Below are 17688 nucleotides of genomic sequence, written 5' to 3'. Positions count from 1 at the left end.
TATAATCTATATTAAGTAATGATATAGGTCTGCAATTTTTTGGATGACTAAGATCTTGATCCTCTTTTGGTGTCAGGGATATATATATGTATCCGAATTTACAACCTAAATGCTGGAGATGTGATTGTGCTGATGCTACATACTATCATATATGGTGGACTTGTAAAAAGGTTAAAGCATTTTGGATAAAAATATGGTGGATTATGCAAAATGTTCTTTAAAAAAGGATAAAGTTTACCCCTCAGTTATTCTTGTTAGGTATAATTACTTATTGTACAGTTATAGAGACTAACCTGATTTTGCATTTAATAACTGCAGCAAGACTGCTGGTGGCGCAATATTGGAAGAAGGAAGATTTGCCTACTATTCAAGAATGGACATTAAAAGTAACAAACCTAGCTGAGATGGCTAAAATATCAGCATATCTCAAGGACCATTCCAATGAGAGATATAAATTGGAGTGGAGAAGATGGATTGACTATACTCAAAATAAATATGGAACTAAGAAATTCCAGATAGCTTATGATTGAAGAAACAAGGAATGACCTAATCTGTTTAGAGCTAGCCTAGCAAAGAGGAGTTAAAGCTCAAATGAAAGATGATACTAACTTTTTTTAAAGTTATTTTAGAATATTTTTATTAAAGATTTATACCCTGTTCTGGAAGTCGGAGGGGTGGAGGTTGGAGGGAGTTGGGTGGGGAGGGGAGGGGGAGGAGAGTAAACATTTTTAAAAGTTTTTTTTTTCAAAATTTTCAATAAAAAAACTTAAGAAATTAATTCAGTAAATAAAATGTAACATTCAGAAAATGAAATTTAAGAAATTAAAAACTGAACTTTAATTGTAGAACAAATTGTAGAAATATTTTCAGACTTTAAAAAAAATTAAATTGGCAAGGTTTTGTATTTTTCCAGCGTAAAATAAAAGCAGATTTATTTCATTTACGTTAAAAATTTGAAAAGGATTAGCAGTACATCTCTTTTTTCATAGAACATAAAACTAAAGCACAGTTCTCTTAGGCCGCACTATGCAGTCAAATAAGAAGTGCCATTTAGTATTTGTTTAACAACAACACTTATTATTCATCAAATAAAATAAAGGAGGAAAATAATGGAAAAAGATCAAGACAACCAAAACAAAAAGGAGGAAATAGATAATAGTAATTTTTGAAAACCTTGTATGTAAAACTCGTAGATATATTATACTTAACATTAGAATTATTGACTTTATCACAGTTTCTCAAATTGTAAGGGAAGGAAATGAATAAGTAGCTTTTAATCTTTGTATAATATGACAATTTATTAATCTTGAGGACCCTTACTACAGGATAAAACATGTTTCCATAGTGTTTCCAATTACTTAGAAATCCAATTTGGCAATGTTACCTTACTGGCATCAGATTCCAAGTCGCTTTACCAAGCCCATAAATTCTTGTCTCAAAGGTGCTTTTTCAAAAGGCAACTGGACTGATTTTTTTTCCCCCTGAGGAAGAAGACTTTTCGCTTCTCATCCATTGGGCTCAATTGTGATTGTGACTACCTCTACGGCATCCTGGGCAAGACCTAGAAGGCATGGAAGTCTGAAAACTAAAGTGCAATTTAAGTTCTATGTCACAGTTAATTATTCGTGCCTAACTTTTGAAATATAAAAATAAGGAAGAGTCAGTATGAGTTTAATGTATTGTTCAGGACAACTGCAAGATTCAGAAGAGTTTGATCCAATCCCAGAGAAGGTATTAAAAAACTTCTCTGTTCCACCCATACTTGCATTGATTGTCTGTAACATCTTTTCTCTCTTTATATCCTGTAACTCAGGAGGTCCCTAAATTCTTCTTCTATTCATTGACCTCTTCATTAAATTTCAGATTGCTCATCAACCCCCAAACATTTATTATATGAAAATAATTTAACAAACACTAATTAATAGTACTACAAATAATAATATTAACAACAAAACCAATCGGTAATTGATCTTTGGTGGTCAATACCAACCACTTTGGAGAAGCCTGGGGTAATTCTAGATTTCAGAAGGACCTGCCTGTGGAAATGAATTTGTTCTCTAAAAAATACAGGTAAGTGCTACAAAACCATGTTCTATTTTAGATTGATAGTTATTGCACAAAAATATCTGATGCCCTGGAATGAAAACCCAAATCCTCTTTTTTTAAAAGCAGGTTTTGAATTTGCCTGCCACTCCTTCTCCCTGACTACCCTTAATTGGAAGTTTCAGCATTCATTAAGATCAGTTGTGAAAAGGGCAAGCCTTTTAATCAGGTGGTAGTCTGTAGTCAGTCTTTAATTGGCTGGTAAAGTGAATGGCACATAACTCTCTCATTGGAACTGATGGACCAACTCTTCTCGGGTGATGAGAGAGGAATGATGGTAACGATCTCGGGAAGCAAAATCTGTATTCTCTTCAGTGAGTTGAGTGGTCTCCATGCCAACTGTTGCAAAGGTCGGTGTCACAACAAATCGCTCCTCCGGGGATGGCCTTCCCCTACAAAACAAAAGAACACAAAAACCTTCAGATGCCCCATTGTTTCCCAATAGATCTGCAGCTGCCCTCTGAGCTGTGTAAATAAAACAAAGAAAGAAGAAGAATGCATTCTGCAAAACACCCCAAAACTTCATTCCAGAAAGGAATGCCAGCTTTTTCTTATGGCTCTAGCATTTGGCTGGAATTCTTTCTTATGTAACAGCTATTCTAAAAGAAAATGCAAGTCAAAACTTTTTCTTTTGAACACATATTTTGCTTCTTCTTATTTTTTCCCAAGTACTTTAGCTGCTCTGATCCATGCAATTAGAAGATGGAGGTTTGTTCCTGTTACAATGTACGCTTTATGGCAAAGGACCAATCTCTTAACATGATGCCTACCGCTTCCAAACATTCCTTGTTAGCAGACAACTGTCCTGAGAAAAAAGTGGGAGGAGGAAAATGCTTAGAAAACTTATTGCGTACAATCCACACAATGTCCTCCATCTACTGTAATACAAATCCTCTTTTGAATAGAAATGTTGGAGATACACGTTTAGACTTTCATATTTCTCTTTAATTTTCAAAGTCTATATTGTTTTTAATTTGACTTTTGCTCCTTAATAGGTTGGTCTTTTGTTTAACTTTTCTGTTCTTTTAAAATAGTTTTGTTAATTCTTTATTAAACTATTTTTTTAAAAGAACCTTAGCATAATGTTCAGTTACATTCACATATGTCTAATAGTAAAACAGATTTTACCTTACTATATATCACTTGATAGAGTGTAAAAAAAGAGAGCTGTAATTAGCCATTAAGGTCTTTTTCAAAAGTTTAAAATGACATACATTCATATGCAATCCTTAGACAATTTGCTTTAATAATTTTGAACAAACACAGCTGCTAGAGAGCTTCTTTCACTTGCCATTTTCCCCAAATAGTGTCATAGCAAGATAGATGTAGCAAGATAGTAATGTATTCCTGGGTGTTCCCAGATCACCAGCCATGGTCACCCATGGCTCCATCTTGAGTGAACAAAGCACTCCAATTAAAAACTCAATGTGATGTCTGAAAACTAACTGTGGAAACCAAATTAACCAGCATCTTTTTTACAGTTTGCTTTGAGTTAACATTCAGTGGTAAGGTGCTTCCATTTTGTTTTCTTTTTTAATGGAAATTTGTACACACATTTTATAAGTAAATAAATAAATAGACTCTGATCCAATGCAAGCACATATGAGTGAAATTGGGGGTGAGTAAGGTAGGTTAAGTTGTCTGTTATCAATGTCCTGAGTTCATATTCAGGCAATGATTGTCCAGGAAACATTTTCTGCTGCTCTATAGCTAAGAACTATATTTTTATAGACACAATACAGTCTAATGAGTACCCAGATTGTTGAGGGCAATATGCTGACTCTGTAAACTGCTTAGAGAGCTGTAAAGCACTAAGATATAAGTCTAAATGCTATTGCTACCTCCCACATAGATACAATTTCTGAAAGGGGAGATATCTAAATTTTTATTTATATATTGGTTCAATTTCTTGTGACTCTTGGGTAATTAATAAGAAACTTCTTATTCATTCTTTGTAAACAAGTATTGATTACAAATGCCTTAAAATATAGTTTCCAGACATACATAGAAACACAAAATTAGTAGGATGATTAGAGGCACTAGAAAATAACACTTTTAACATGTGAGGAGATAAGTGAATTGGCAGATGTGTCCAAAACTTTTTAAATATCTCTATAAAGCTACTAGAAGAAATAATATAAAGCTCTGAGCCAAATGGTTATCCATATGCGGATGATTTCTCTGTCCTTTCACATTTACTTGCCTTGGGAAACCACACAACTTTCCTGTGAAGTAAAGTTTGTGCTGCATGAGAAAGAATAATGATGGAACGTTGTAATTGCTCAGAGTTGGCTTAGATTGACCTACAAAATAAGTATGCAGTTTAAGAGTTCTTTTGAATTCTAGGTTAATGGACAGCTCTCAAGGGGTACCAGAAGCTTAGAGTGCTTTTTAATTTTTGGTTCAGTTATCCTCCATTTCTATAACCCAGACCAAACTATTCTATTGTGGCATTGTCTTTAAAAATGATTTGGAACTTCAACTGATATGGCAGTCTGATTATTTGGTAGGATTACAGCAATCAGAACATGAGCACCACTATTGCACTACTGGTAGTCCTCAACATACAACCATTCCATTTAGTGACCATTCAAAGTTAGAACAGCACTGAAAAAAAGTGTGACTGTTTTTCACACTTACAATTGATGCAGCATCCCCACGGTCACATGATAAAAATGTAGATGCTTGGCTACTGGCCTGTATTTATGACAATTGCCCTGTCCCGGGGTGATATAATCATCTTTTGTGGGCTTCTGACAAGCCAGATTGACTTAATAACTGTGTTACCAGTTTAACAATTGCAGTGATTCACTTAACAACTGTGGCAAGGAAGGTCTTAAAATGGGCAAAATTCACTTAACAACTTTCTTGCTTAGCTATGGAAATTTTTAGGCTCAATTGTGGTCATACGTTGAGAACTACCTGCAACAAGTACTGTCTTGCACTAGACTTCTGAGCTCTATGTAATGTTCAGTCCTTTAAATCAGGAGCCACAAGTTACTGGGTTTTTTAAGTTTAAAATTTACAAAATTCACAGAGAAAAGAAATGGAGTTGTGGAGATTCTCAATAGGGGCAAGGTGCTTCCAATAGGTATTAGCATGTATTTAGTTAGTTCAGAAATGGCTTTCACTGTTAAGTAAGGCTTCACTTAATAGGTCCAGAAGGCAAGAGAAAAAGCCACAGTGCTGAATTTCAGTAAGATGGTCCAGGGACAGTCAAAAGCTGTCGGTTTCCTACCCCTGCCTAAATCATATATAGCTGAGCTGTTGAGAAACCAGATTTTACTAATATTACTTCATTTCTCTTTTGACATTAACAGCTGAAGCCCTGCTCCAATGCCAGAATGACTCTAAAGGCACTGCCATTTTGAAGAAATCTTATGATTTTTTTCTAATTCCTTTAAAGGATTTTTAGAGCTAGGAACAGTTAATATTCAGTGTTCAATATTTTAGTAGTGCTTAGTAATAGGGTTTTGTACCATAATCAATCACACATTTAATTTTGGCTTCTTATTAAGTAATGTTCCAAAACTTTTAGCTCAAATTTATTATTTCATAATTGAAAGTGAGTCCTGTAATGCGCTAAATGGGGTATTTTTTACACAAGGGCTTTAAACTACAGGGATTTTATATTTCATGACAAAATCATTTATGGCTATTTAAAATCATGATTATCAGTGACCGATCCTAAATTCCATTAGACTCAATGTCAATTGCTTCTCAGTTTTTCTTAGTCACCAAGACCAACCTGCAGGCATTAAGCAAAAGGAGTTTAATCCACTTGAAAAGGCTGAAATTAGCTGCCACACCTGTAGGAACAAGAAACAAATGCAGATGGTTACAACTGGGCAAAATGTTAAAGAATGGTGCTAGGCAAAACATGTTAGCACAAGGGAAGTTTCTCTCTTCAAAGTATTAAAGCAGCTGTATAGTTTAGAGAATTTGAACACCTGTTTTGTCCAAAAGGAAGTCTCCGAAGGGAAGAGTTACAAAGAGTCCTTAAGAGTCGTTTCTTAAGCCTTAACAATTAAAGTTAGTTTGAGCAAGTTTAAACATGTAACCATAAGAGAAATATAGTTATCCAATGTTCTTCTTAAACTAAATTTAATTAAGCAATGCAGGCTCTAAATATTACCTATATTGGGAGACTTTCTAACGTTTTCTCCATAATGCAATGCTAAGTTCCTAAAGTTGAGAAAAGCTTAACCTTTATTTTGAACTGCAACGTTCAACAGCTGGAATAAATGTTTAGTATAATTCATTATACCTGCATAGAAAGCAGCAAAAAATAAATTAGTTGCTCCCAAATATTTTTTAAAGCCTTTAAAGATTCTGCTGTCAAATATTATTTGCAAGCTACCTGAAGCTGAAAAATGGAAGTATTGTCAACATTTCTGTTCACACCACTGGAGGAGGACCAAATTAAGACTGATAGCTTTAGTTCTGTGATTCTTCAGGACCTGTGTCAGTTTTTATAAAAGACAGCCACTGAGGTTATAACTGGGAAAGTGGAAAAGATCCACAATCTTTTCAGATCAAATGTGATATTCCAATCTGCTGTTATTATATTTTGAATGCATGGTACTTTTTCTAATCTGCAGTGCAATAATTAATTTCCAGTAATATAAAAAGTGTTCTAGAAATATTTAATTTTCTTTACTTCCTATCTTAGGTTTTGACAATAACATCATATTTAAAAATAGGTTATTGTCCTAAAACCAAATTGACAATTAAGAATAAGCAACTTCATTTTCATATCCTCAAACGTTATTCCACATTCATTGAGTATTGTAGCTTTAATTTTTACCATTTTCAATAACTCAGAATAAAACTAATTTATAAGTGGAAGTAAAGACTTTAAAGGACTTAAATTTATCTAGCAAGTGAGATGAGGAGAAGGTCAAAGAACATGAGGCAGACTCAGAAGAAGATGGAGAGGCAAAAGCCATAACTTTGTATCTCCCTTAGGAAGAAGAGGAAGGAGTTGGGGAGGGGGGGAAGAAAAAATATATTTACCGGGTGGTAGTCCTGGACTTGCTTTGCCAATGTAGAAATACAAAATAATTGCTAGTCCCAAATTAACAAGGGTATAAATCCACTGAATAATGAACATAAAGACTAATGAAACTATTGCCTGTAGGAAAGATGATATTTATGATTAAGCTGTGATCAATTAAATTTTGCTGTTTTTCTTATTAGAATGATAATTTCTGTGGGGAAAAGGTAAGAACTTTACATTCAATTGCAGATAAGATGTTTTAGTATCTTCTACTTCTTGTCTCATTATTGGCAAGTTTCAAAGAATTTTGCTACAAGTAAATTAATTTAAAAATTATTTAAGTGATTGGGTAAGTAAGCCTTGGGGTCATGAAATCTTTAACATCAAACGCTATATAACTTTTAGAGCCAATTCCTGTGAATTTGAACTTGTTATTAGACTGAATTTCCAAAGTTGAACCATATGGAAAAGGCAGAATCAGCTCTCAAATTTAATCTGTTTTGTTTAGTGGACAGGAATGTAAAGATACGAAGCGAACAATGTTGCAACAGATTAAAGGTGCATTTAATCCATCTGATTCTAGAACTGACCAACATATGCTTCTAGGAAATTTATCCAGCCAGGTATGAAGATATTAGCTGTCTCTCCTAGCAGTTAGTATTTAAATGCAGAATGTTTCTAAAAATAAAATGTCAAGGTAGTTATTAAAAGTGAAATGCTATTGACAGAGTCCCCCATTATTTATATACAGTACAATAATCATTTTAAGTATTAGAATTCTAAATGTTAAGATATCTCAAGTGATAGGCATAGTCAATGCCAAGAAAATTAATCAAGTTACCCACAATCTGTGGTTATACGTATGAACCTTTTCATCTTGACCTTTATACTCAATCATGCTGCATCTCATCCAATCAATGGATAGACTTCTTATCATGATATGTTTAGTTAGCCACACTATCTGGAATCATGTATGTTGCAGTCCCACATATGCAGGCAACATAAAATTAGAGAGATCTAGGACAGGCAATTTATGTTAATTTTCTAGTTTAAATTAACCATCTAAATTACATCAGCTTGCTGATCTGAAGCATTGCACCATGTTGTGATTTATCCTAATTCTAGTTTCCCCCATCCCCCATGCTTTTTAAAAAATTAGGTTAGGAAAGCAAACTGCTCCCATTTTTTTCAGCTACGTGCCTCCTATCTAGAAACCCTGAATATCTATGGAGATTCTCAATCATCCAAGTCATGTTTGTACCAAAGATGCTTTTTCAAGAGGCAACTGGACTTTCTGGTTTTTCTTTCAAGATCAGAGCTGAAGAAGCTTCTTGGATGAGAAGCAAAACATCTTCAAAGAAAAAACAGAAAGTCCAGTTGGCTCTTGAAAAAGCATGTTTGTATCTAGAAAACCACTTTCTTGTTGTTGTTATTATACAATTGTATCACAGCGGCCAGTTGTTTCACTGTTTGGCATTGGTTACTAGTCGGGCCTCACCCAGGGGCCTAGGACGTCGTAACGTATTTTCGTAATATACGTGTGGATCCAAGCAGTGCGGCTTTTTGCATTTAACTGATGATGATTTTGTCAATTTTTAACTGTTTTAAATGTAATTCCAGTGCTTTTGGAATAGCACCCAGTGTGCCGATTACCACTGGAATTACCATGCTGGTTTGTGCCATAATCGTTGAATTTCGACTTTTAAATCCTGGTATTTCATGATTTTTTCATATTCTTTCTTGTCGACCCTGCTATCACCTGGTATTGTGATGTCTATGATTGTAACCTTATTTTTCTCAACCAATGTGATGTCTGGTGTATTATGCGCCAGTATTTTGTCCGTTTGTATGCGAAAATCCCACAAGATCTTGACCATCTGATTTTCGGTGACTTTTTCATTCTTATGTTCCCATCAGTTTGTTGCTGTTTTAATATTATAATTTTTGCACAAATTCCAATGGATCATTTGTGCTACTGAATTGTGCTGCAATTTATAATCAGTCTGCATGATTTTTTTGCAGCAGCTGAGTATGTGATCAACAGTTTCATCAGCTTCTTTGCAAAGTCTGCATTTGACATCATCAGAGGATTTTTCGATTTTGGCCTTAATGGCATTTGTGCGGATAGCTTGTCCTTGCACAGCCAGGATTAGTGACTCTGTTTCTTTCTTTACTGTACCTGTTGTTAACCATAACCAAGTTGTTGTTGTTGTTGTTGTTTTATACTACTTTGGATTCAGAGGCAAAAATATGTTTTGAAGCATGTTGGATTGCATATTTAGCACCTGTCTGTAAGTCCCTAAAGAAGATTCTTGTAATCACATAGCTCTCTCCATAGTTGTTACACAATCCTCAGAAAATATGTCTTCGTTTTGGTTTGATTTGAAAAATTGCTCTGAAGCATCCTTTTGTCTTTGAATCCAAAGAGCTGCAAAGTCCTAGTATTCTATACAATACAATACAATAGCAGAGTTGGAAGGGACCTTTGAGGTCTTCAGTCCAACCCCCTGCCTAGGCAGGAAACCCTACACCACTTCAGACAAATGGCTATCCAACATCTTCTTAAAGACTTCCAGTGTTGGAGCATTCACAACTTCTGGAAGCAAGCTGTTCCACTGATTAATTGTTCTAACTGTCAGGAAATTTCTCCTCAGTTCTAAGTTGCTTCTCTCCTTGATTAGTTTCCACCCATTGCTTCTTGTTCTACCCTCAGGTGCCTTGGAAAATAGTTTGACTCCCTGATTGATTCTATGTATAATGATTTGAAGTCTACTACTGGATGAATAGTAATATTTATCATTTCTTGCCTACCGTGTTACAAAGAGGTTTGAAATATTAGAAGGTGACTCACACCAAAAAAGGAAACCCGATGATCACAAAGCTTGGAATAGAAAGAAACTGGTATTTTTTGAATTTCTAATTCTTGATTTTGTTGTTTTACATTTAAATCTGCAGAACAAGAGAGAAAAGAAAGGTTTCAAAAAATTATAAGATGGATACATTCAAAAGCATCATTTGCATTCTTCTAAAACAAATCAAAATCCATTATGGACTGAATAATTTTCCTGAATCAACAACAACAAAAATCAATTCTACTTGTAATTCGGCACAAATTTACCTTCAATTCCCTTTCAAAAATTAAGAGTTGAAGTCCTAAAACTCCTAGTTCCAAGTCACCCAACCCTCGTATCTTTTTCAGAAAATCCTGCAGATCTGACTTTCTCCCTTTTCTAATTGGAAAAAATCTGTGTGTCACGTATTCTGCTTTAAAAGATACAGGTTCATGAAGATTTAGGGAGGTGGCTTTGGCAGAGTAGTGTTCTATAGCTGCAAGCAAACATTTAGGCACAAATTAGTTTCCTCAGTAAAAAAAGAGATACAACATTCCACAATATAGCAATACCACTTAGACTTATATACCTCTTTACGGTGCTTTACAGCCCTAAGCAGTTGACAGAGTCAACACATTGCCCCCAACAATCTGGGTCCTCATTTTACCCACCTTGGAAGGATGGAAGGCTGAGTCAACCTGGAGCCTGGTGAGATTTGAACTGCCAAATTGCAGGCAACCAGCAGTCAGCAGAAGTAGCCTGCAGTACTGCACTCTAACTGCTGCACCACCATGGCTCATGGCTTAATATGAAATTAAATGTGACATCTTTCTACATATTGAGATGCATATTACTTTGTAATCCTCCCTTTGGAAATATTTCCAAATGTTTCCTGTAGTCAGCTATGAGTCTCTCCGTTCTTGTGTTTAGAATTTATTCCCACTCTTCCTTGCAGAACTCTTCTAGCTCGGTGTTAGGAGATTAGGAGATATTTCACTTTAATATAGTTACTGGGTGGAATTCTGTGTTCTGAAAGCAAACTTCTGCCTATGCAGTATTTCCTCTCTTTCCATCCCCCTTGATAATCAACTTCAGACAGAGAAGGAAATTTGGAGCATATTTTGAAGGAATATAGGGGACCTCTACTAGCTCTACTAATGAAAGAACTTCTAGCAATGGAAATACCCTAACTGGATTTCACCCAGAGAATGCTGCAGGCCTCAGATTCTTTTTATACAATTCTATGCACATTTCAAATATAGAATAAAAAATATCCAGCTATGCAATATAATAAATTCCATTTTTAACACAGAATTCTTTGGTGTAGAATACCACAGCCATTTGTTCTTACACACTTTGAATTAATGTTCCGAGTTTTAACATTTGGAATGTATTGCCACCCATGTAAAGATAAAAATAAATGCATCTCACATTGCTGTATGGATGAGAGATGCATCTGTAGAGCACTGGAAAAGAGACAGTAAGCAATAAATTATCTCGTAGTGAATTAACACTGGGCTACTTTTCCATTGGCAAATTAAATTAGAACAGTCTCTGTACTCAGTTGTAAAAAAAAAAACAACCAACAGTTTGTCACAAGGGATAACAGCCTGAACACATATAAATGATCACTTCCCTTACTTAGAAAACAAATGAGCATTCTTCATTTTCAAATGCATAATAATTTAATGCGCTCCAATCTTCTTACCCTCCATTTGTGGACTGGAGGCTTTTCGCATTTCATCCAAATGTTGGTCTTCATCTTCTTCCTTCTGATTGTTTTTTCTAGTAACAGATGGAGATGCATCATTTCCATCCACGTCTTGGCAATTTGGCTGTGAAAAATTGTTGCACATTTTCAACACTGGATCTTAGGGAATCATTGCAAGGCTCCTGAATATGAGCAATGTTGTTGTCAGGAGCCAAACAAAAGCTTTCTTCTAATGTTTGCTTGGCTGCCTTCTTTTGCTTTCTCTGCTTGATCACTTGAATGGCATCCCCATTATTTTCTTTTAGTTCAAGATCAATTCCTGGATCTTGACTGACAGGCTTAAAAAGATGGCTCATATCTTTTGTGAATTCCAGCAAAGTTCCATCTGACCTACTCTGATCTGTTCCATTTGATCCATAACAAGTCGATTTGCTGAGGCATTAAAGGTTGAGAGCAACTTAGCCCAGCCCTGGCATCCTCTTGCCCCATCCTTTTGGAGTTCTGCTTAAGATTGTAGCTCATGAGACTGAGAAATAGGAATAATCCACAACAATATATGTAAGCATGAAGTTGATTGTAACTATTGGAGCAAGAACATTCACTTGGCCAACGAAAATGAAAGCCATGGTGATGAGGCTTGTTAAGCAGATTGCAGCCATGGAGTTTTGTTTGGTCCTTTCTGCATTAAGAACAAAGGGCTAATCACATATGTTACATAAGGAAAATAATCTGTCATAAAGTATATCAGGATAATATTTAAATCATATATAAATCTACTTGACTGGGGCATCCTCAGATGAATCGTCATCTAAGGAAGAACAACAAATAAGGTTGCTGATTGACATCCTGAAGACCCATGTACTGAATAGAATAACAGTAGCAGTGACTGTCACTACCTTTGACTCTTTGAATCTAGATTATAATATTTATGACATTCCTGAATAGCCTGCATTTTGTTTCAGGATAATTAGTACTGTTGGTTTTAGAAGAAAATTAATAGCTCTCAGCAACAAGTTCATCTTGTATCCATTGAGCCATGAACGTAAATTTGGTAAAAATGTTCTGCACAAGTGACCTTTACAATTGCTTTGATCATAACTTTTTACTATATCCTTTGAACTTCCTACTATTACTTCACCAGAATATAATGAATTTTGGGTTGTATCTTGAACATTTCTGTTGTGCCAAATCAATGGTGAATAATTTGATAATTCAACCTTATTTGAATATTTATTCATGTTTGTTTGTTCATCCATCCGTTCATCCATCCATTCAATTTCTATAGCCATCCATCTCAGTCAATGGCTCAAAATTAATAGTCTGAAGTTTATTGGTCACCTAAAATAGGGCAGAATTGTTAGAAGGCTTAGTGTGGAAAGGAGATGAGAGAGGAGTGCTTGCAAGTCTAAGAGTCATTATATCTACTTCTGTTAATGAGAAACTATAGTTGCCATTTACAACATGAACTAAATTGAGCCACATTAAACATGTTTTTATGTAAGGTATTAATAATGTGTATTGATACCATACACTTTAAACAATCTCTTTAACTTATATTTGAAGACCAAAAGTTCTAGAGAGAAGCAAAGCAAAGCAATGACATTCAGTAAAAGACCCTGGGAAAATATTACACAAAGAGGACTGTGTATGGCATTACAGTAGATTGTTTGTTTTAAAAATTAAACAGAGATATGTTGAATGGTATTAGCAGTGTGGAATGAAAGTCCATTCTAAATAAACTTCATGATTGGAAGTGTTTTTTCAGTATAATATCACAGCCTTTCTTATTCAGAACGGCCAAAGGTCTAAATAATGCTTATCAGACAGCTGCCTAGGAAATCTATCATGGATGACAGAATCTATACATGGAAAATAAACAGAAAATGCCTTCCTTGTTTACTAACCCCATGTCCAAGAAATGCAAGAAGAGGTATCACTTTCTCTTGAGCAATGCATTGAAGGATTCGGGGTGCTCCATAGAGACCTCCCATGCAAGATGCTAAGGATGAAATGTACAAACCAAGTAAGAATAAGAAGCCCACCAAGGATACCTAAGGAAAAAAGAGACAGAGAGAGGAGAGAGGAGAGAGAGAGAGAGAGAGAGAGAGAGAGAGAGAGAGAGAGAGAGAGAGAGAGAGAGAGAGAGAGAGAGAAACAGTTTTTCTTGATTAATATTTGGAAGGCACATTTGATAAAAAAATCACTGTGGCTTAATGAACTATTGATATAATACAATGATTAAGAACATGAATAAGATAATCTGATGCCCATATCTCATTAGCCATTAGTAGAAGCATAATATTCTTATATCAAATTAAACCATCAGTCCATCTAGTTTAATACAGTACTGTCTACATTGATGATTGGTTGATTTCCTAGAGTTTTAGTCTGAATGTGTTCCCAGTCCTATCTGGAGATAATGAGATAGTCTGAACAGGAAGCAAACCCCATACTCACTAGCATTGATGATGTTACCTAATTGGGTAATAAAACATCTGTACGCAAACAACCGGGCTCAGACAACTTCAAGGACTCCTCAGTTCAGCCTCGAGCTTCATTTATTTTTATAGTCTAAATGCACGAACACTGAACTAGAGCTCCTTCCTTAGTAGATTTATCTCAGTCTCATCCCCCATCAGAAATAGGGGAGTGACAGCATATTTTACAATGCTGGCATAAAAATTGTTAAGATAATGCATGTACAAAACTGTGTTTAAAAAATGTCCTAATCAGCCACAAACCAGTGAAAAGCACTTTGCTATAAGATTGGCATTCTGTTGGTATTCTGTCCCTAATTAACAGCAGAAAGGAATATACTTCAGTTTGCTTTGCCCAGAGTAAAGCAATCCACTGGGAAAAGCTTAATTTAGCAGCAATTTCAGAAGAAGCATGCACATCTTACAGAAAATGAAGGGAGTAACAGATATTTTATACCATTTACATACTAGAACAGAGTTGCAGTCCAGGAAAATGTATTTATGTAATTTCACATAGACTAAATTCAGATAATATACTTTAATTAAATAACATGGTTTTTTTCTATGACATGTTTCAAATGAGATCTTCCAGCAAATAATTTTGGATGGCAATCTAAAGAGGCAGTTACTTCTGGGTTACTTTAGTGGGGCAGGCAAATTGAATAATTGAATTTTTGCCCTTACTTTCCTAATTTAAATCTACAAAATTTTACAGCCCTATACTTTTAACTGGTTGTAAGTCATATTGAATTCATTGGGTGTTAATGCTAAGTGCACAAGTTGGAAGTGTTATCAAGATATTGTTTCCAATTCTTGAAATCTTTGATTATAATCTCTCTAGGTAATTTGTGCATGTTAACAAATAAAGCCTAATATACTATTCCTTTTTTCTCCTCCTATTCTCTTTTTTCAGATCATAACTGAAGGCGTCACCTTGGCATCCTATTCTGCATGTTTAATTTTTCCTCCTAGACAGTAAAGCCACAAATCCTGATGCAAAGGAAAGTAGGTTATATGGAATGTCTGTTAGTTTAAAATAGCTAACTCCAATCATATTTGCCCTATTTTTCAGGGATGATAAATTTGCCTTCAGTCCCTAGCTACAAATTTGTACTGCAAATAATTACAACAACCATAATTAGGAATGCCAAACAGTAACTGAAAATTATGGGATATATTATAACACATCCTCTGAAGCTTTACTCAGAGGTAATTATCACTGTGCTCTACAGGACTTAGTTGATAAGTATTATAGCTAAATTTTGTTTCTGATTAGGGCAGCAGTCTACAATGCACCGAAGGAGTACTGGAACTAATTTAAGAGGTCAGAATTCATCAAGTCCCACCAAACCAAGCCAAATTTATTTTTTAAAAAAATAAAAAGTGTGCCACTAACTCATACAAAGTACAGAGAAGATGTGGCAATTGGTGGGGAATATATGGAAAATAATCAAATAAAATAATTGAATAATTTGAAAATGGCATTGTTGAGTAATAATAGTACTTTTTTGGTGCACTCAAAAATACTATGACCAGATTATGCTTTGTTCGTAACTGAAATGGCCTCATTCAAAGTGTCATGACATTCCACTCACACTTATTGGGGAAAACGGCTTTTGCATCGAGACAGTCAAAAGTATATTTGCAGGTGCAACGCCTAACATATAGTACTGACACATTTTTCACTGTTGCAGCTTAATCATATTCCTTTTTTTCTCTGGATCAGGCTGAAGGTAAACCCTGAAACTGAGTTGGCGTGGATACTTATGCTGCCAAAAGAGTTTTCCCCTAACCAATAAGTCCATCAAGGGGTAGGTTCATGAAGAGGAGGGGTCCTTCTAGATTTATGGCTCTTGCTGGAAGAGCAGGTAAAAACTTGGCCAGAGGACCCTATCACCAGCTCTTCTTGGTGCATCAGTTAAAAACTACCTGGAACGCTATAGTAATTATTTAACACTATCTGGTTGTACTATTGTACTATAATAAACTTCTTGGCTCTATCATTAAAGACAATTAGAAAACTACAGTTGGTCCAAAATGCAGCAAGTCACGAACTCCTAGCTATCACTGTTGGGAGCAAATAGCACTGCTTTCTGTATTGGCTGTCAATTGGTTTTTCAAGTACAATTTAAAAAGCTATCTTGTTTTGTTTTTCTTCCTACAGTATTGTTATCAGTACTTTACTTGACTAATTCGACCAAGTGAAGGGAAGCTACTATTGATCCCATATTTTGGAGATATCTGGAGAGGTGCTAGTTTTCTATTCTGTAGAACAGTTTCCTCATTAAGGTCAGGCTTGCTTCCCCTTGATAATATTTCAAAAAAATTTAAAGACCAAGTTATTATGGACAGCTTTCTCCTGGTTTTGTCAAGCTATTTATATTCTTTTTTTATGGGCTGTAATTTTTGTTTTTGGGGGAGGTTGTTTCACTGTTTATAATTGTATTGATTTTATCTGGTTTTATACTGCCTGTAAGTTGCCAATTGTAGTAGGGTAGAAATGGGATTAATAAAGAAATATAAATAAATAAATATCCAAATTGCATTTAAAAATAAAACGCTCCCTAAAAATAATGACATACATATCCTATCGATGTGTAGAAATTGAAATTCTCCTACTCATGGTGAAATCTAATTCTGCCGGAAGCAAATTTTAGTTTAATCCCCTTGTCACATTAAAGCAGTTTGTTCTGCACAAAATGGAAATAAAACTCCTGTTTCTCATTTTGTTTCATGATGCACAAAGATGGATGCAAGAATTCTATTGAAAGAAATTGTTAAATATTTGCTTTCTCCAAAAGAAGAGTGTAGACCGACCTTCCAGGTTGTCTGTATTCCCTCTGTTTATTTATTTGAAGTAACATCTATGCATATGTCTTATATATTGGTTAAATACACATTCTTACAACAAGATTAGCTAACACACAGTATAATAGGTGCTAAATTCTCAACTAGGACAGAGAACATAGTCTCTCCATATAAAGCAAGAGAAATCCATCAAGAGTAGCTTCTGCCTATAAACTGAATGCAGGACTACCTAAGCACACAATGTGATGCATTTCCTGGTTAGCGATGCAATTTATTGGGTGAGTCAGTCATTTTTTGTCAGCTTAATTTGTTAATTTGTTTAAGACAAAAATGAAACAACTCCACTCTTCTTGTTCTGAAACACTGGCAAGAAAGGCAGATTTGCAGCTCATGGCAATGGCTGAGGAGATGAATCTTTCCGTCAAAAGATTTTTAAAAGCCTATCAGATACATGCAGATGCCCAGGGCACAATCTGGTATTCTCAAATGTGTATTTGAGAATTTGACAGGCTGTTATAGAGTCCACGAGCCACAGATTAATAACCTATGATTTGAAATTAATTTTTTTGTTGTTGTTGTCTGTATGAGAAAGAATGTTTCATATTAAGCAACCTCTCTCTCTGTGTTCCAGTTTAATGTTATAAAATCTTATTTAAGGCTACAGTGAAAAATAAGGTGCAAAGCTCAGTTAATACAGTGGTAAGAAAGTAAAAAGGCCTCATGTCATATAAAGCTAAAGGTTCCCCTCACACATATGTG

The 17688-nt window shown here is 35.1% G+C and overlaps 1 protein-coding gene across 1 annotated transcript in view; it reads right to left on the bottom strand.

Annotated features, from left to right (window-relative positions):
* Positions 1-871: 871 nt before the first annotated feature.
* SLC12A8 (solute carrier family 12 member 8) overlaps positions 872-17688 on the bottom strand; it is a 69838-nt gene continuing 53021 nt past the window's right edge. Inside the window, 10 exon segments of the mRNA XM_032230159.1 lie at positions 872-2495; positions 5852-5912; positions 7120-7237; positions 9954-10051; positions 11642-11780; positions 11782-12081; positions 12083-12168; positions 12171-12302; positions 12305-12323; positions 13549-13695. Of these exon segments, the coding sequence (XP_032086050.1) occupies positions 2330-2495; positions 5852-5912; positions 7120-7237; positions 9954-10051; positions 11642-11780; positions 11782-12081; positions 12083-12168; positions 12171-12302; positions 12305-12323; positions 13549-13695 (1266 nt within the window). The 3' untranslated portion in view covers positions 872-2329.

This window comes from Thamnophis elegans, chromosome 1, assembly GCF_009769535.1.
Source record: "Thamnophis elegans isolate rThaEle1 chromosome 1, rThaEle1.pri, whole genome shotgun sequence".
Lineage (NCBI taxonomy): Eukaryota > Metazoa > Chordata > Lepidosauria > Squamata > Colubridae > Thamnophis > Thamnophis elegans.
This window is presented reverse-complemented; position numbering and strand designations above follow the sequence as displayed.